This window comes from Dryobates pubescens, chromosome Z (assembly GCF_014839835.1).
Source record: "Dryobates pubescens isolate bDryPub1 chromosome Z, bDryPub1.pri, whole genome shotgun sequence".
In the NCBI taxonomy this organism is placed as follows: Eukaryota; Metazoa; Chordata; class Aves; order Piciformes; family Picidae; genus Dryobates; species Dryobates pubescens.
The window spans coordinates 106,515,540-106,536,352 of NC_071657.1; the positions used below are offsets into that span (position 1 = coordinate 106,515,540).

At 39.6% G+C, this 20,813-nt stretch overlaps 1 protein-coding gene across 2 annotated transcripts; it reads right to left on the bottom strand.

Moving 5' to 3' along the window:
* Positions 1-606: 606 nt before the first annotated feature.
* ERGIC2 (ERGIC and golgi 2) lies at positions 607-20,458 on the bottom strand. 2 transcript variants are annotated; one of them, XM_054178653.1, is made up of 14 exons: positions 20,247-20,458; positions 17,858-18,003; positions 14,978-15,086; positions 13,545-13,591; positions 12,300-12,370; positions 10,950-10,990; positions 10,151-10,252; positions 8,764-8,859; positions 7,230-7,285; positions 6,210-6,308; positions 4,992-5,089; positions 2,723-2,885; positions 1,856-1,935; positions 607-724 (listed from the first exon to the last, which is right to left on the bottom strand). In XM_054178653.1, exons 2-14 carry the CDS (start codon positions 17,961-17,963, stop codon positions 659-661), a joined length of 1,134 nt encoding a protein of 377 aa, XP_054034628.1. In that variant the 5' UTR covers positions 17,964-18,003; positions 20,247-20,458; the 3' UTR covers positions 607-658. The 2 variants fall into 2 exon arrangements, with proteins under 2 accessions (XP_054034628.1, XP_054034627.1); XM_054178652.1 differs by lacking the exon at positions 607-724 and having other exon boundaries at positions 1,678-1,935.
* Between the last annotated feature and the right edge of the window lie 355 nt (positions 20,459-20,813).

Below are 20,813 nucleotides of genomic sequence, written 5' to 3' on the forward strand. Positions count from 1 at the left end.
CAGAGGAACTCCCCTGCTATGCAGTGCATTTCTTCCACTAAGGAATGGTGGGACTACAGAAAGGCAGCGGCTATGACCAACATTATGGCTTGGGCTCCACCTTACTCCCTGAGTTCTCTCTCTTCAGGATTTTCTAGGATTGTTTCCCACCTGTAAGAACAGCATTTTAGCTCCCACACCCACCAGTACAAAATAAACCCCAAACCCCTTTGTACACCTAAGAGAAACCCCAGCTCTGTTACTGTCCCCTCTTTGCCTGCTGCCCAGCCGTTCCACACACCCCAGTTGTACTCTTCTCCTTGGAGCTTACTAGCCTTCCCAGGCACAGAACCAAGATCACCAAGATGCTTCAGCAGTCAGTGGCAGTCATCATAAAGACATTCAGCTTGACCATGAATACTACATTGGCAGCAATGCTCCTTTAGCCTCCAGAAGATGATCCACCTCACTGTGCACTTAGACAAAAAAACCCCAAACAAAAAACCCAACCACCAAAAAGAAAGTTCACACAAATTGTTTCATTGGTTTTTTTTCCTATAGGCTTAATTTTTTTGCTGCACACCAGCACTGCCTCAGCATATTGCACAATGTTTTCTTTATTATTAAAAAAAAAAAAAGTCTTCTCTATCAGGCAGGAAGAAAAAGTTTTCTCAGGAGGCTAATGCATACTATTGTCTGTAATTAGAGGTAAGTGGTTGCTTGTGTGGCCATCAGGAAGAGGGACCTAGTCAAACAAAAGCAAAGTATTATTAATGGCTTGTCCAGAAATGGAATCACCCCTTTCACTCCCCCCCCAGACACACATCTCTATCCTTACATGCTTTTTGCCTGGTCTCTGAAACAAAGATTATGCAAATCCACATGCCTTCCCTCCAGCTCCCTGAACACATAACCTTGCCAGCTGGCAAACTTCAACCAAGTGTGAGAGAAAAGCAAAAGTCTTAAAGGCTACCTATAGTCTTCAATGAGAAAAACAGAAGTACAATAAAAGCAAGCAGTTGCTAGAGGAGCAGTCCTACTGATGCCCACTGAAGGGAAATATAAAGACTGCTCTGCTCTGTCATGCTGCTTGACAGTAGCCAGCAGGCTCATCACTAGCAATACCGAACCCCTGATGTGGGCAGCATCTCTTCTTTGGCCAGCTGGCCAAGCAGAAGAGTGTGTGAGGGAGATAAAATGAGGGAAAATAGGTAATTTTTACAGCAATGTAACAATAACAAGAATATAGTAAGGACAATGGAGAGAATCTAGCAGGGAAACTCCGAGACACCGTTTCCTTCTGAGGAAATGCCAAGGGAGCTGGGTCTCTTTAGCTGGAGGGAGACTGAGGAGTGACTTTATTAATGTTTATAGATATGTGAAGGGCAAGTGTCAGGAGGAGGGAGCCAGGCTCTTCTCAGTGATGTCCAACAACAGGACAAGGGGCAATAGGTGCAAGCTGGAGTAGAAGAGTTTCAAGGTGAACATAAAGAAAAACCTTTTCACTGTGAGGATAACAGAGCACTGGAACAGGCTGCCCTTCTCTGGAGACATTCAAACCCCACCTGGATGCATTCCTCTTGTGACCCTGCTCTGGCAGGGGGATTAGACTAGGTATCTTTTGAGATCCTTTTCAGCCCCTAACATTCTGTGTTTCTGTGATCAATCCAGCTTCTTAAAAACCCCCTTACTTCCTTATGCATTAGGTTTTCCAACTGTTTTTAAAAGCTGTTGGATCTCTGCTCACATGTATGCCAAGGGGAAGGTTTATTGCAAGCATCTTAAATTCTGTTGGGACCGAGTCTCAAAGCTGTCCTTATCACTCATTCTGAGGTAGCTGTACCACTTGTTTAATACTTAGAGAAACTTTTCTTACTGATGTGGATCTGTGAGAGCCCAGTCTGAAACGGCAAAATATAATTTCTGCTACAAATCTTCCGAAGCCATGTAAAATTCCTGCAACGTCAAAGAAGATTTAAACTGTTACAAGTAGTGAAACCACAGTATTTACAGAACTGTTACAAGAAAACTCCACACAATAAAGGGGTTACAGTGTGGTAAACAGCTACGTACATCATTTAGAAATGAACACAGAAAAGGAAACATTGAGGACAGGGGAAATTCTAACATTCTCAAATGAATCAATAAAAGCTTCTGCCCAGCCTTCATGGGTGAAAATATGTTCAGTGGGACTGAAATATCTGCTTAAAAGAGTGGTCTTAGCTCAGGGTCTCTTTACTATGCTCTCTTCAAGTGAAAGCCAAGTCTTAACCAGTAAGTGAATCAAGTCTTTTCAGGTTACTTCATTTTCTTTGAAGGAGCAAATCTTGAAGTACATTGACAATTTAAACAAGGAAAATCTTCCCTATTACTTCAGAGAAAATTTCTACCTGATTTAGCACTGATCCAGCACTGATCCCACCTATAAGAAGCAGAATGTATAAAGTATATGTGTATATATATATTAAAAAAAAAAGAAGGATGTACATCTCTGTGCATCTAAAAGTAAATAAACTATGCTGCAGTTACCAAAAAGGAAACAACAGGTTCTCAGAACAACAGAAACAGCACAGTGGGAACCCAAAAATTAGTAGTCTTCACTGCACACAAATTATAGAATGGTCCAGGCAGGAAGGGACCTCCAAAGGTCATTGACATGCTAGAGGTTCAAGACTACCCTGATCAGCATGCCAAAAAACCAAAAGTTTTGGTAGAATTTACGAGGAAAGACACTGAGAGCTACCTGTAGTTGAAAAAATTCCCCCAATAATGCCACAGAGCCTCACTAAGAACTGCCAAAATGGCATGTGTTCTTCTGTCACCGTCACCATAAGTGAACTGATATCATATTTCATGAATATTCCTGATACTCCATGGCTGCCAGCTGCATGGTTAATTACTCTTTCCTGAAAGAAGAGTAACACAAGTTAGTCACAACAAAAACAGTCTTAATAGATGTGATGACAAAAATCTACTTAATCAGAGTTAGCAATCAATGGAAGACCAGAGAACATCAAGGTAACTTTGGCCAGTACCTTTTAAAAGTCTACCATCATTACATAACAGTTTACTTTCCTGGTCACTGGTCTTCTGTGCTGCATAGCAACGTTTACATACCAGGCTCTGGTACTACACTCTCAAGATTTACTTGCACAGTCCCTTAAGAAAGGATGTTTATAATTAGCAGGGGGGTTGGTACCTATGAGGATAACTTCCACAGCCAGTTTAGCCTGTGAACTCAGATGAGTGTGCCGGTATAACACAGTGCTCCTACTCTTTCTGCACCACTGTTAATCACACAAATCAGGACAAGACCTTCAGGTGGCATTTAAGTTGCTGAACAGCCTTAGTTATAGCAGTTTTTCCAAAGGCTGTATATAAATCTAGATAGTACATCTAAGACTCATTAGGTTTCATCCTCCTCCTTCCTTGGAGCATATATCTGAATTCACATGCCACAGAGCATGTAATTGCTGGCTCTTAAAAGTATCAGGGAAGACCCTAAACCAGAGCACACCATAAATCAGTTTCAGAAGCTTACATTAAATTAGACCAATGCCACTTTTTCCCCTTCAGTGGCTACATACACATATACCATAATCCATTATTTGATGGGAAGAAATAAATTAATACCAAAATTTCTGGGGTCTGAAAACTGAGAACCAGCATCAAAGCTCAAATTTTTGTAGGTCAGGTCATTTCAAACAGTCACACAGCAAGAAATACATCTCAGTAAAAATAGTAACACACTCTCCATTGCTCTAAACAGATTGGACGCCCAAGTCCTAATGCAAGAACTCCTACAGTTTATTCTTATCTGCCCAAATTCTTAAACCAAGAGACTGAAAAGAGTAGAGCATGGCTGCTACAAAGCTCTCCTTTTTTTATAGAAATATTCTGGAGGGAAAAAAACCACCCAGCCAAACCCAAACTCAGTGCAACTGTAAGTTTCTTTCTGAAGTTTGCTATCATTTTGTCACTAGTGAAAGGTGTTGATAAATCCACTGCCAGAGAAGTCTGGATGAAAATATAAAAGGGGCAGAAGAACAGACGATAACTGACCGAAGACAAACTCCAGAGCAGAGAAGACAGACAAGCCAGGCTGGACAAAAGAACTAAGTATCATGGCTCCATTTCACCTGTACATTTAATGTTCTGTGCTCACAACCCATGCAGAGCACAGTACAAAATAAAAGGCAGAATGGTGTTTTGGAAAATACACACTAGGCAACTTCTCCGGTCAGCTACCCCTGACACAGCCCATACTGCTGCTTTTGCCACCAAACTGAAGGAAAAAGGATGCCAAAGTAATTTATCAGTTATAATACCAGGTCACACAAACTTTGCAGTGGTCAAAAAAACCCACCCAAACAACAAAAATCCTAACCCACAAAATGAATGCTAACTTTCTTCACAGATGCAGAATTAGAAGCCTGTCCAAGCTCCAAAGCGGAAGCTCTATAGTTTGGAGATTATGGTTGGTGGTTTAACAAAGATTAAACAAGACAGCTGAGAGACAGAGATGCTTTTTCTGGAATTAATTCCTCATACAAACTACCTCTGCTTCCATTTCTAATGCCCCACAACCTAGTTCATGACATTCAAGTGAGCTGCGTTTTTTTATTTGCTTCCCATATGGGTAAAAAAGAGGAAGGTGGCTGAATTTCCTTGTACAGCTACACACAAGATTACAGACCTACAGCTTGCAGGATTTCATCACCACCATTATTAGCATGCACTGAAATGGAAACTACTAGATATTGATAGTAAATTCTAGTAGCAAACTCCAGATTTACAGTGGCAAGACACTAACTCAGTAAGTTAGCATGTGTCACCAAGCCTATATTTTACAGGCAGCATTACATTAGTTATAGACAGATCTACTGCACTGTAACATTCTACAAAGAGTACCTTCATGCTAGAGGAGTTTTCAGACCAAGGTACAACCAAGACTGTTTTCACATTTGAGCTTTTGTTAAGAACAATCACTTAACTTTTTCTCTTCTACTTACCCTTTCTGTCACTGAAAATTGATGAGTTTCTGCTGAAATTTTGTAAGTATGGAGCTTGGTTGGCACAACTGTGATAAAATATTGAAACATTTGGTTGTCTAGAAGAAAATAAAACTCACTGTTGAATTAAGTACAAAGATCATTTGAGACATTCACAAATAAATCAAACAACACATTAAAAAGTTAATCAGCTAAACCATTTACACTGGGGACATTCCTCAATGAATCCCAGCACTGCCAAGACTGAAGCACCAACTGCATAGTTAGCTTCCATGGGCAAGGCCTATGTCACAGTTGTACTCAGAGAAACTGATATTTTACCCATGTAATGGAAATATTCATCAAGGTCAGGACACTCAAAGTGAAATGCATGGTGTTTTCCAGCACACTAGAGCTGAACAAGTTTCGCACAGTCACATTTTGCGTGACGCCTTGACAGTGGTTTGAATAGATTTTAGCCATTTAACTACAGAATGCTGAAAGCCCTTCTAAACAGGCTATGAGTTTTCTCTTGATTAGACAGACCTCTAGAGAACTCTTCTATGGCCACTGGCATGCTCATGCATTTAACCTTTCTTTCTCTTCCTGCAATTGCCTAAGAGAACAAACACTGATATACCAGAGCAGTCTGCTTCAACTACACAAAACCATTCCGGTTGGAAAAGCCAGAATGATGGACCTGGAGACAACAGCAGCTTTAAAAGGATCTGGGAATTGCTCTCAAGAGAATGAGGCACAGGTACTTCTGTAAAGTAGGTTACTATACTCCTTTATTTACGGATGAGGAAACAAAGGGATACACAAACCCTTCCTGTAGCAGTCTCACAAAACATACTGTGGAAGTGACAAACCAACACTACGGACAGAAGCCAAGACTCCTGATGCTGTATTTTTAAACCAAATCAGACTTATTTTGCCCTATTACAACAACAATCATATCTATGAAATCTCCACAAAATTATTTGCAGTATGTTCAGACACACTGTAACAGAAACCTGGAGAAAGCTGCCAATGAAACAGCGAAGTACAGCGATACTGATACTAAAAACAAATTGAGCATTTAACATGCTATGTAGATAACTGGCCAGTGCACTGCTTGCTACCAAATTTGCAGGACATGCCATTTGCAGAACATTCATGAAACATGGTAATACTGTAAATGTAATCATTGGAAAAATACAAACAAACAAGATGCTTTTGTAAACACTCAACACTTACGATCTGATGCTATTTTTTCTGTTCCATCCAAAGGATTAATAATTCCTGGAATAAGCTCTCCAAATGACAAATGATCTATTCTATGAGAGAAGTTATAGGCTGAAAGACAACACAAAGAAATGAAATAACATTTTTAAACCATGAGATTTGTACTCTTCTCAGAGGAAGAGATGCACTCACTTCTCACACCAGAGAACACTTTAGTTTGAATATTTCTAACACTGGTGATTGGATTTGTGCCTGTGACTACACCTATACATCTATGTACATGTTTTAAACAAAACTAGAATCCAAAGTATTTAACAACTAAATTAAATTTCTCTAGATAAGAACTTTTAAATCAAACCCTGGAGCTGAAGAGAGTTAAAAATTCATTACAGGAAATTTCTGGTTGGCTGATTACTGAAGTTGTTATATAGTTCAGGTTCTCACATGTATTAAAAAGACTAAACTTCATTCATTAAATGTACAGAGGAAGAATAAGGCAATTACCATGTTACTACACTGCATAATATTGAAAAGGTATTTAAGCTCTGTAATATTATACACTTGTGTTGACATTTGGAGGTTTAACATCAAGTTCATTTTTCACAGTAAGTCACCCTTCCCTCACATTATGTGCAGCAGCAACACACATTTAGTATCTAGACTCACAACCTAAAAAGAGATGTTTCTAAGGACAAAGGTCAGGATTTTTTTACCTTATAAAAACAGATTTTGCAAGAAATACATAGTTTAGACTAAGATACAGGAATTTCATATGGTTATTTATGCTACAACAAAATAATTTGAGATTCCTGTGTTATTACTACAGAAGCAACCTAAAGATAATACTAACAGTGCTAAACACAGAAAAGTCAGGCACTATGAGTCGTAACATTGCAAAGGATATTCTTCCATTTATTTCTACAATGCAATTGCCCAGCTAGAACATCTTTCCAAAAGCAACCTATTTTAACATGTGAATTAAGAGACTCATTGGTATAGACATGATAGGGAGAAAATAAACAAACAACTTACAATCATGGCTTACAAGGGCTGCCAAGTGTGCATGGCCTCGAGGGTGTGGTATTGCCCTAAAGAAAGCAAGGTATGTTTAATGGATCCACAAAACTCACAATTTTCCTGAGCAAGACTGCACAGAAAAATTACCTCTTCCTCTCAATTGCAATTATTTTATATATATACATTAAACATGTATATATTTAAATGACATTTTTATTACAGCTGAGTACAAAGTACAGGAACATTAGAATTGTGAAAACATGAAAACATTTTGATTCTTTAGGAAGGTCAAAGCCACATCAAGTCACTAGGCTACTAGAAGGCTACCAACAAGGCCTACCACATGACAAGCTGCAGAACTCTATTTGCTCCCAAGCCAAAGTTAATTTCAGGTCTGGACACTTGTTTGTAGACCTGTACAATGCAGAGGCTGGTCACAGTGTGAAGAAAGGGAGAAAAGTGCAGCTCTGGGAAGTAAAACAGTCTCTGTAGCACACTTTGTCCCTACCAGTCCAGCCAGTAATTCAGGAATCTTTCCCTACTTAGCTTAAGTTAAAATCATTACCAAATGCATGTATATTTCGGACAAACAGAAGGTGGACAAAGACAACAAGATCAGTCAAGACAGGACTACAGTAAGTACCCAGGCTATTTAGTAAGATACAAAGGCAGACAGCAAGAAAAGGAATTAAAAAGCCAACCAACCAAACAAAAAAAACCCACAACCCACCATGTATGAGAAGAGAGAGAGCAACCTAATACAAATGCAATGATTAGCAAAAGGAAGCAAAGGAAAGCAAAAGATTATTCAGGGTTGCAGAATTAGAGACAGGAAAAGAGAAGTAAGCTGTACAGATGAAAATCTGAAATTATTAGCTCTGAAAAGGTGAAAGAAATTGGACATCCAAGGGCAAATTAGAGAGGAGGTACAAGACCAGAAAGAAGTGACACTGGGAGATCTATATACACAAAGACAGCAGCTGGAATTATATGCGGATGAATTAGAAAGTACTGATTGTGGCTGGAAGACAAATGAGGACAGCAGAGATGAAGAGCACAGAGAAAAGTTACATGTTTGCATGCAGCATATGCAAGCTAATACAATTGCCAAAGCATATCAGAAAGTGTCTCTACAAATCAAGATGTTCTGGCATTTAGCTCCCTAACTACAGCTCTGTAATGTTACCCCAGCACTGAAACACCACAAATCTACGCTCCATCCACATTAAGTGAACTGTATGCTAACAGGAGAATTTTGAACAGACCCAAAGAATGGAGGCAAGTACAAGCAGTTCACTCCACATCATATACTTACAGACTTCTTTTCAATAGTTTTCATCTTGTAAGACACTACAATTCCTAACCACTACACTGCTTGCAACAATGCATTGCACTGCATTGTTATAGTAACTTATGGTGAAATTTGTTCCTAACTGTACAAGCAAAGATACCACATGGAAAATCAGGAGTGTAAAAGCATACACACACACATGCATGCACTGACTATAACGTAGAATGCTTTTATTCTCAGGAATTGAACAGAACATACTTGCCCACAGTTATGTGAAAATTCCCTGCCACTTTATTGACATAGAGATGACCATGAATTCTGCATGCATCTGGAGACTGTAATGAATTATCTTCCCTGTTTAAACAAAAACAACATAAACAGTACTTCAGAATATTCACTCTAACAGAAATAGCAGCACTACAGTTAGATTTCTTTTTCCTAACAAAGATATAGCATGATCATCTACCTCTCCTTATCATAATCTTCTGCAATTACAACAGGGCTGGTGGAAGGGAGGGAACTAATAAAAACCAGTCTGATGAAACCACTAAGCTTTCATTCAGAGATCTGGCCTACAAGGCAAGCTTACAATTCCTGAACATGTTAACAGAAATCTGAAGTGCATCTTGCTGCCCTGAGGATTTCTTTTTTCAAATAACTTCTATCAAAAAAGGCTCATTGGAAAGTTTTTAATGCCACAATGAATAGAACAAAATATATTAGTAACATTAACAACATAACGAGAGCTTCCAGCAGTTATTTTCTATGAAACCTTTCTCCTCCCACACTTGTTGGGATATCAACAACACAGGTTTTTCCAAATCTACTCCTTAGAGGCAGATGAAAAAACCATCTCAAGCATAAATACCATACTGCAAGTATCACAGAGGCACAGGAGTGCTTCATGAACCTGAAGACATCGATTAAATGAGAAAAAAAAATATTTTATTTGAGCCCTCTTCAGCCTTGCCTCATGAAGAAAAGATGTATTTAGTCCTCAAAAAGGGAGATTACAACATGGAAAGTGCATATGGCATTTATGGTGTTTATTTATGACTTGCTTGTGTAGGGTATTTTTGCTTGTTTATTATGGGGAAAGGAATTTCAGCTTCTTTGGATTTAGGCAGACTAAGCTTCCATTAGGGTCTCAGCATTTTTTGGGTGGTTAGAACCAGAGCATGTACTAACAGAACACATCAGTATTCAAAAGCTGTGTCATTTAAAGCCAGAACGTATGATGTCACCACCAATAGCATGACTATGTTTAGAAGTTGCTGGACAGAAAGATAACCTTCCACTTGAAAAAATACTCTTGTTTAGTATTGCTTTGGCATTACTAATTCACACTAAGAAGGAAGTATCAGATAAAACGGAGATAAAAAGGCGTGTATACATACACACAAAAACCTGGAAACCTTCTCCAGGTTGGAAACCAAACTTTTTCACACAACAGCAGCTCTTCAAAGCAAGTATCAAGTATAAAACGTTAAAATGGAATAAAAAGTAGTAATGTCTTCTTTTTCACAACCTTACTTTCTGGGGTGGAGGAGGGAAGGGGCAGGGTGATATAACTATGATAAAATGTGAAGTCCACTTAAGTCAGGGGAAGGAGGAAATGATGACACAACATCCCAATTGTCCTTACCGTGGTGGCAGTGCTGTAGAAGCACTTTTAAAAGCACTTTTGAAGATCACATCTTGAAGAGAGTGTTCTTCCTGCAGCCTACTCTGAATTAGCTGCAGCACCCTAAAGATTACACAGACAAGTGTGAAAGCATGCAACAGTAAAACAAAACTTAAGTTCGCAATTAATTATCAGCTTCTTTTGCAGACTATAAATTGTGAAGTTATCAAGGTTCATGTCAGTATTAAAATGTTAAATTGAACTTTTGAGAGTGGTGCTTCATACAAAGCTTAAAGCTCTGGTGCTCACAGCAGTGTCTTAGCAAAATACTGAAACTAGCCAGACTCCCAGATAAGCTTCAGGTTCTATTACATGACTATCAGTATAACAACGAAACACATAACCAAGCTATTCCTGTGTAAACAGTGTGTCAGTTCAGTTACATGAAAGATTTAAACTCATCTGCTTTCATAAGAACATGCCCACGTGTTACTATGGTTCAGCTTTTACATTTGGATACTAAGCCTACATCTAAAACCCGTGATTTAAATTTGTGCTACCACGCATAGGTCAGGAAACATATTTGAACAATTGCACACATCTTAGCTTGCAACTACACAACCCAAATTCCACAAGTAAGTCCAAAGCAAATTTCTCCCCTAACAGGTATCTCAAATCACAAGGAAAGACAATATATTTTGACAGGTTTAAGCAGAAAGTGATATACCAAATACAGTTCTGTCACATGACACTGGTGTACCTCAAAGTTCACTTCCAGTACAAATAATACAAACCCTAGGCATGCTTCTCAATGCTTTACCTTTGCCATTCTTTTTGTTGTGGGCTGAGATCAAATACTACCTGAAACAAAAACAGAACATCTAATAAAACAGCCAGGAAACGCTGAAGTCCCATCCATGAAAATCAGAAGAGAACTGGGGTGTGGGAAGGGATGTGGTATTACAATCAACTTCACACTTGGTGCCATATACTGGAGTTTATGAAAGGACTTTGCATTTCAAATAATATATTTACTGTTCAAGCACCAAAAATTTCTGCCCCTTCCTCCCCAGAATTATTCACTTGTTTGTATTTATGACTTCAGCATCTTCTGTTAAAGCTCTCAAAACCTGGATCAGCAGTCTCTGCTCTCACAGTCTTAGACTACAGGCTAAACAGAGAAGTAATCACTGAAAGACAAGGGTACGGGTACAGATTATTTCAAGGGTCATACAGCATTGAGTGCTTCTTTAAGAGAAGTACCATACCTTCTATACTTCAATCAGCACAAGAATGTCATTTATAGTATCTATGCACTGTATTCAAATCTATGTATTCCTGACAGTAAATCCAATTGCAATCAATTTTCAAATACACCCAGAGCTAGAAAAAAGAAATCAAGCACAGGAAGTTTCCTCTTTCTTAGTTTATAATCATTAGAATAACTTCTAGCATGTAGCAGTTACTGCAGCACAGAGATGACTGTCCAGACACAAAAAGGGCACATTCCAAGGACAACAAAGCTCCTGCCCCTTCCTGAGAGAGTCTGCTCTTTCAGCCATCTCTTCCTGCTCATACACAAGCAAGAATTTGGACAAAACTGTCATATTTTAGAAAATGGTTCAGTTAGCAGACAATGTAATTTTAACAGGAAGTTACATTGTGTACATGATAAATTTCACACAGAATAATTACTTCAAAGCTTGTTGTATTACACAAGCAAAAGCACTTGAAAAGCACAGGTGTACACAGTTCCAAAGCCTTCAGTTCACAATACAGAAATTAAAAGCATACTCACCTAATTTACAATGTTTAATGCCATTCCATGTTAAAAGGATATCATGATGCCTTCCTACCCCTTTTTAGAATCATAGTATTACTCTAGTTCAAATACAGTTACATCAGTTCTCTTTTTAGAAGAGCACTGACAGTTTTCCTTCCTTATTTAATGATGCTCATTTACCCCTAGAATTTGCACATGTAAAAATCACTAGCTGTAGAAATCACTAATGCGTTAAGAAGCGCCGATTCAGAAATCTGCTGGTTTTTTACTGTATTTGCAGTGTGACACACAGATAACCCAATGCTAGCCTTCTTCTCTAGCTGATTTCTGAGATAACTGACTGCAGATCTCACTCAAGGATCAGACAAAAGCTAAGAATCAACTTACTGGTTCATAGATTAGTCCATCTGCAGAGGCAACCATTGTTTCTGCTAAATCCAAAACATCAGCGCCCACATCTATTAAAACAGGGAAAAAAAAAATATTAAGAGGCATACAAATAATCATCAACAAACCAACAGAAATGTTCAAGTTGAAATTAAGTTTCATAGTGGAGTAGTAGATTTTTAGTTACTGTTTCCTTGCTAACAAATTCAGAATGAAAATAAAACCAAATCTGGACAGAAGCAGATTACTGGAAAGGAAGGAGAAACTACAGAATCCTGTTTTTCAATCTGTCATACCAGAGTATCATCAACAGAGGCAAAGTGACCAGAAATGAACTTTTCAGAGTCACAGTACCTTCTCACTGATGTAACACCTTCAGAGATGTTGTATGAACCACTCATACAAGTTTTCTAGGCTCTGCTATGCATATTTTTCCTATTCATAAACACTGAATTCAAATCAAAACCAGTCAAAACAGAGGATGAAGTTTTCTTTCTCAAATTAAAAAAGTTAATGAAAATCTGAATTTCATTTTTTTAACATTCAATGGAAGGTAACTGGGAAAAAAAGTTTTATTTTAAGAGTTAGAATAGACAACTTGTGAATTAAGATTTGTGAGACAAACACAAATTACATGGTAGCGATGTATCATACAATTAATGCAAGGTTTAACCTAGCCAAAAAAGTAGTGAATCTTTAAGGTTTGTTTGGCTTGCATTCCTGTTAGAAGCAATACTCTCATTGTCAGTTCCGAACAACCAAAACTAGTCCACACAAATAATGGTTCATAACCTAAACCATGTTAAAAGAATACCAAGCGTTGCTTTTAAAGGGGAAGGCATCTACACATTTGTTCATCGGGAAGATGAAACTACCTGATGGTTCCAGTATTGTTAAACAATAGATCTAGCTCATAAAAGTTGTGATAAATTCCTGCTGCTGGGTAGTGCTTCACAATGAGCTTTTAGAATATTCCAGATAGAGAAAGATTGGAACAGCATCTTTTTTTTTTTGCTGACAAAGTGAAGTTCTGCAAGATGCATGAGTAGCATAAATACTTTACTTCACAACTCCTACCAATCCTTTCAGTGAGCCATATGCCAACAGCATCACTACATACCATCAATATTCAGAAAAAAACTCACTGCTAGAATATTCTGAACAATAGCCAACTATATCAGAAGCAAAAGCATCCTCTGAAAAGCCTTTTAAGTGTTTCAAAACTTTCACTGATGAGATACTTACATTGACACCTCATGGCAACTGTAATATCAATATTGATTCTTAACTTACTGGAAAGAAAACAAAAGGCAAAAGTCTCATAAGTAACATTGAGTACAAGTATCGAGATATGTTACTAAAATTCTCTGATTACTTGCAGAAACACAGTCAAATAAAATTCACATTGACAAATACAGACTTCAGCTGTTTAAAATTTTAGTGAATAAAGACGGATTTTGAATTATTAAAATGAGGATGACCACTCTAACTCAAGAGATAAAGCATCAGATTTCCCTGTTGAATTTTACTACGAAATGTCTAACAGACTTCATTAAAATATTACTAGCCCAAGTCTGGCAGACCTTTTTGGCACAATAAATCCCACAAAATGCAGTAGATCACAACAATGCAGGAGTTACAAATTTAAAATAGTAAATGTCTGAGCACCTTCCTCCTGTATTGTCCTTAAGACAGGCCACTGTGTTTCCAGTCCTAATCAGAATTCCTCAGGACAAGGACACTCAGGATTTGACTGAGAAGTTGTTAAAACTAGCTCCCAAAAAATGCTGCCAACAATAAGGATTATTTGTTTTGCTAGCACTGCTTCAGGAAAAAGTTCCTGTATCAAAAATGTTCCCATATTATAATAGCAAAATGTTATGTCCAGGTCTTCATCCTGTTGTCCCACTCATGAGAAAACAAACAAAACAAAACAAACACCACAAGAAAATTCCATCGCACCATAATTCTGATTGTGTGGCATCCCCCAGTATTCTGGGCATCTCCTATTAGACTTCATGTTAGTTTCACAGAAGTGATTTAAACTATAATGAATAAATTCCCCTCATTACAGTCACAGTCCTATCACCTCCAGGGGGCTGCTTCTGGGAACTCTTCTGACCACAAACAGATCACAGAAAGAGTTCAACGCTGGCCCAGCTAGGAATCAGATATGGCCAGTAAACAAGAGAAAAGCATTTCAACTAATACAAATCTCCATTGGATTGAACTGTCATAGAAATGAAGGCTGAGTGATTAGTCCACATTCACACTGGCCTGCACCAGGGTATCTCCCAACCACTGGATTCTTCCCATGTGACAGCAACACAGAGTGAAATGGCAATATACTAACTGTATGCACAGGTGGTGGGCTTACACAGCTGATGTGGAGTTACGTGTTACAATGGTATCTGAAGTGTTAGCAAGTGACTCTTCAGATGACTCCACCAACAAACCCACAGTGTTTTGACTTCTTCATTGCAGAAATATCAATTTCTTTTCTTCAATAATTCCACAAAAGAAAAAATTCAAATCAATCAACAGAAGAAAATTCAAATCCTTTTACTTAAGTCTTTCAATTATAAATTGCTTTGAAGTCACACAAACATTTTAAATCTATTCTGTCTTGACGTGCAGAAAACTTAACTTTCAAAAGAATTATAGTGAATAAAAATTACCTAGTAAAATCCTTGTCTACTTCATATTCATATTTCATCCATGTGTCCTGATATACTGTGAACTCCATTACAGTCAGGAAAGCTATCGTTGTAAATGCTATCAGAGAAACTGAGTGGTCAAAAGAAAAAAAGAAAAAATGTTTAGCTTGTGAGAATTATCAGACACATAAGTAGAAAAAGTTCTAACGTTCCAGGATCTGAACATTACTAGTACAACAATAGTATCTTTGATTTATAAATCCATTAACTGCTCTTAGAAAAATGTTTTCCTATCTACAGTGTTTGCTTTTACATAGGAAAAGAACAAGCCTTACCCCTGCATCAAGAAATAACTTTTTATATTAAGTGCAGCCAAACAACAGAATGATGGTGAGATCGTGAAATCCCTATATGGATGATTAATGAACAGGCTAGATCCTCCTCCACACGTAAAACAAAATGCCCACAAAGCACTGCCACGGATGGTCTAGGAAAACTCCATCTTAAATTCAACCATGAAAGAAGGAGAAGATACACCTTGAAGTCCCTTCAAGCCTCCATTTGCCTATGACGACCTATGTCTTTATAATAATTTTTTTAGATCTAGTTTTAGAGCCAAGAAGCTAGCAGAAAAGAGAAATAATATGCACTGTCCAGTCAGAAAGAGGTGTCCCGATTACTTTTTTATAGATTAGTGAAACAACTCTCCCTCTGTCATTAGGCAACATGCAGCTCTCCATTTTATCAAGAGCTAAATAAGAGAAGAACAGATCTGGAGTTATTTTCAGGAAGAAAACTATTTGGTGTATTTTAACAATATGCATGCCTCGCTGACCTCCAAAGCAGCTTATTCATCAAAGTTGCAAAATGTAAAGGGAAGATCATTCTGCTGCATGCAGTCAGACACACAGTAACAGATGCACCTGCTTCACACCTTTATTAAAGCATGACTTTCGCTAAGTTGAAAACAAAAATCAGTTATGGAGCACAGCAGTGATTTGCACAGCTTATTAACAACATATGTCTTCCATTTGCATTCTGTGGAGTACTTATATGGAGTCTGTGAAAGGCAACTTGAGAAAATACAAGCCCATTGTCAATAGGCTTCAAACCACTACAGTGGTCTATACTCTAGAGGTGGCAGCAGTGACATAAAAGCATTATCCTGTGGGATTGGAACAGAAACCACTGGCTGCAGCATTGATCAGCAACTTTTGAAATTCCAGCTTTCAACTGAAGCTATGTCATGATCATATATATGAAAACTTCCACATCAATGCATACTGTGAAAGCAGAACAGTTAATTATTCTGGCTATCAATTTCCCTCTGGAGCCCATAGGCCAGATTCACCCTATCTATGCAATAGGAAAGCTGGAGCCATACTGTCTATCCAAAGCCTAAAGGAAACAGTTAGAACTGTATCTGCTTTCTGGATAATTCTAAGCAAAGGTATTTGTGTATTGTAATAGGAAAGTCTTGCAGAATTTCCAAAGACAGATCCTCTTTCCTGAAGGCTCTCAGCCCCAGAGCTGAAGTTTCAGCCTGTTTCAGAGATCAATACTTACTTCTTTTGCAGTGGGTTTGAAGATGCAGAAAGACCAAGAAGAGAGCCTTGGTATGTTTTGCATCCCTATCACACCACAAAGTAAGCCTAACCTGAATGTAATGAGAATACTATATTCAGATTTTATAACAGCATAGAATATTACAATCCTATATTGTCATTTATAAGGCTACTGAGATAAACCAAAGAATGCTAAAGTAACTTCTACTGTTGAAAAATCCTTAAGGCACTCTTCAACGAAGTGAAGTTCTCATGAAGGACAGTGCTATACTACAAAGAAAGGCATTTTTAAGCATTTATTGGGGTTTTTGTGACATAAAAAAAAAAACTTGCTTTCTCGGGAAGGGGACTAACATTAACAGAGCTATTTACTCAGCTCTTACAAATTATTTTATATACCACAATTGTTTAATTATTAACAGTGCAATTCAGGAATTGAGAAGCGATACAGATCCTTGTGATACTTCTATGATTCTGTGATTCTAATTGGTATAATAACTTCAAAGGCTTATCTGTAGATTGCAATTGCTCCTTGTACTTTTTGTTCAACTTAGTTTCAGACAATCACACAAGAGAGATTTTGGGCCTCCATTTCAAACTAACTGCTAGCAGATACTTCTCTAACTGCAAGCAATTCCAATAGTTCGGTAGATGATGCCACTATTGCCAGATCAGGCTGCCTCTAACCCAATTTAAAGGCCACAATTTTCTGTACAGATACATGCAGAAAAGGTACTTCCTACAGCTGCAGCTTTTTGAGAAAAGGTCGAGACTAATCAGGACAGTACAGGCACATGCCCTGAAGTAAAGCATTCTCCAGAGGGCTTTCCTTATTCTTACAATCAACCACATCTCCAAGACAAAAAGCTTCAGAAATCTGCTCTTCATCCTGATGCTAAATTTAGCCAGCTCTTAGACACCTCTGGATAATGTTTCTCTCTTCTATGAAAGCAGAGCTGAACCCCACTTGTATTTCAGCTCATGCTGACAGTCTCACCCAGAAACCTGGCACTGAAAAAAGGGGTTAGCAAGACAACCAACAAGAAAGTTTTGTTACAGCCTTGGATCAGAGCACAATCATTTGCAGTTGGTTATATGTTTTCACAGTGAGCCTGTACACTGGTTTGAGTCTCAACAATTTTACACAAAAATCTCCCTTAGGATGAGTGATGAATACACCTGTTTGGATAAGATACTATGAAGGAGATGAGTTCTGTCAGTCCATAAAAGAAATCAGAAAACAATTTTGGCACACTTCAAACGAACACAAGTGCCTGTCTTCCTCTTGTTGAAGTTTCTAGTCCCAGAGCATGCCAAACATCTCAATAAGGCTTACCTGTGCCTCCGCTTGCTGAAGTCTCCACACAGCTTTCAGGGACCTTTGGAAAGGCATCCAATTCTTTCATCAAATTCAAGGTTTTCTTCCGATTCAGTCGCCTCATCTTCAGAACGCTCCTCCACCTCCTCCTTCATATATTTCCTCTGTTTTGAGAATAAATCATTGTGATCAAAAGGCAGAAGCAGTATTGTTCAAACCGACTGGCTATAATACAAAAAGCAATAATAAGGCAGTTAAAATAAGAAATATGATGTCTTCAAGAAATACATTCTAGACGACTAGCTAGTCATTCTCACTTCAACCAAACTGCTAAAATCAGCCTGGATGCTGCTGTTTATATTCCAGTCACATCCAGCACATTCACCATTTAATGACTATGATCAATTTCTTTTTCAAATTTTTACTGTTATTTGATATATTGAATTTTAAATGAAAGAAACAAAACTCAGTCCTGAATTAAGACTGCTAAACAGACTTGGCAAAGGATGGAAGTCACTCTAATAGGCTGCTATACAGTTTCAGAATTTTATGGTCATAGTACAACCAGCATTGTTTTCCTCTACAAAAAAGCCTCTCAAAGCAAATTAAGTATCAAACCCTGGCTTTACCCTTGAGAATCCTTTTTGTCCATGACAAGATCTCTGCTCCACTTGGAGTTGATAATACATTAAGCAGCAAACCCTGGAGAAAAGCAGCCTGCCCAGGAAATACTGTCTTAAACTGTTTCCAAGCCATGCGAATATGCTCACAACCTGGTCCCGCCAATACGCTGCACATTTTAACAAGTCAGCACTAATATTTTCCTTCTGAGGAAACACTGCACTTTGCCCAGACTTTCTGAAGCTACAAAAACCATTCTGCATTTACTTTATTGTGAGAATGTTATATTATCATCGCCTTTTTAAAGTCAACAAGGCAGGCAAGGTAACCTACGCTGCCAGCATGTGAGACGCTCATCAGCATCCTGTAGAAAAACCTGTTAACTGATCTCCTCTCTTTCAAAAGCACATCAAGTTTCCAGTGTGTCCTAGTGAAGTTACTCATAAGCTGTTCCCTGTTCTGCTCCTCCCTGCTGCTGAGCAGGCTGCATACTGTGCAATAATAAAGCAATAGGCATTACTGGAAGAATATGAAGAATCACTATTAATGCTTGCAATTTCCTCACTAGGAAAATTTGCATCAGGCCTCGATGACAAGATACAGACTCTGTATCTGATGGGAGCATCAGTCAAGTCAACCTGCACAAACCAACAGAATGATCTGTGTGGGGCTGAAGATTCAAAGAAACCACAGTTAATGTGGGCACACAGGACAGATATGGGAATAAAAATTTGGTTATACAGCATCAAATAGGAAAAAAAAAAATGAATTGGAAAAAAAATCAGGGAAGCAAAGTCCTGTCCTTACTGTACTATATGATGGTGTCTTAAGGAATTATCTCCGCTCCAGAGTAGCTTAAGAAAAAGTTTGAAAACTTTTGAGCAGCACAGATATCGCAAAGCAGCTGCTTGGACACAGTAACTGAAGCCATAACATTTCTTAGCATAGAGAAAACACGAGACTGGGTTGCTTGCTATCCCTCATCGATAGCAATGAAGTCAGCTCAGCACCGTTGCATTTTGTTGTGTCTCCTCTGCTATCACATGTGTAGGAGCTTGCCCTAAAAAGGTACATCCTAAACCTGAAGAGTATGCGAGTACTTTACCAGGAAACTTTCTACATCATCCTGCATCATTAAGTATGCAGATTTTTGTAATCTGGATAGAACTATCCAATTGTTCATTCGTTTATTTAAACTCACATAAACAGACTCCCCTTTCCCTTAGGAGTCAAGTATCTGATACCTTTCCGTCCGTTCATTTCAGCGCACGCACTTCAGAAACACCAAGTATACAATTCACTACACAAGTAACATAGTTACGAACCCAAGAGGGAAGCGCGTTATAAAAAGAAATAAATACATAAATAAACAAAGTATTACAAGCTTTTTAAAAGGCCAAAAGCAAACCGTAAACTCCAGACTACAGCGCCCGCTTGAAGCAACCGCAACCCAGCCCCCACCTGAGGGGCTCACGTAGTTTTCGCTTACTAGGAAAACTTGGAAAAAGAAGCCGTTACCGGCCCCGGTGCGTCTGAACTCTCACACCCACGGCGCGGACCCACAGCTAAATCCCCTCCTGGGGGTCTCGCACCCAGCGCCGACCCGGGCGCGGCTGCACATGCTGAGGGAGGCGTCCAACAGCTCAGTACCCACAAGCCTGTGAGGGCCGCGGCGCTTCTGGCAGCCACGGCTGCGCGGAGGCGGACGCAGGCCGGCAGCCAAGCACCGGGCAACCGTGGGACGGGGACAGGCCGCGCCGGCCGACTCGCCTCCGCCCACCCCTACCTCTTGCTTCTCTCGCCGTTACCCAGCGCCGCGGGCGAGGCCGGAGAAGGAAGGGGAGCAGTAGTGCCCTGCTCGGCACCCGCTTCGCTGACCATGGCAGCCCGGGAGTAGTCCCAAGCGGGCTCGCTTAGCTCCGCCACCGACACCCCGGCAGCGGCGGCAAGCACAGGCCGATGGGAGTGCGAGCCGCGGGAGCAGCGGCGGCGGCGCCCCGCCCGCCCTGCTTGCGCGCATGCTCGCCGCCCCACGGTCATGCGCCGCCCGCTGCCGCGGCCCTTGGCAACGGTAGTCTTGGGGAGTCTCTGCTGCTACTGGGAGGCTCTGGGGAGTGGAATAGGAAGGAATAGCAAAAGCAATAATAACAAGCATTTAGGGGAGCAAGAGAAGTGGTTTCCCGCCTGCGCGGCTTGGCGGGAGCGGCGGCTGCCGCAGTAACGGGAAGCGGTGCGCCCGTGGCCCCTCGCTGCCGGACCCGGCTGAAGAGTGGAGCTAAGGAACGATTGCAGGGCAGAGCTGCCGAAGCAGTACTAAGTCACACAGCCTGTGGGATACGGGCTGCACATCAGC

What these genes read in the sequence shown, in the direction of transcription:
- ERGIC2 (XM_054178653.1), bottom strand. Translation starts at nt 17,963, where the DNA reads ATGAGGCGACTGAATCGGAAGAAAACCTTGAATTTGATGAAAGAATTG. An exon ending in AGTTGCCATGAGGTGTCAAT is followed by an intron (nt 12,371 to 13,544) that starts GTAAGTATCTCA and finishes CTGTTTTAATAG; the next exon opens with ATGTGGGCGCTGATGTTTTG. An exon ending in AGAAAAAATAGCATCAGATC is followed by an intron (nt 5,090 to 6,209) that starts GTAAGTGTTGAG and finishes ATTTTCTTCTAG; the next exon opens with ACAACCAAATGTTTCAATAT.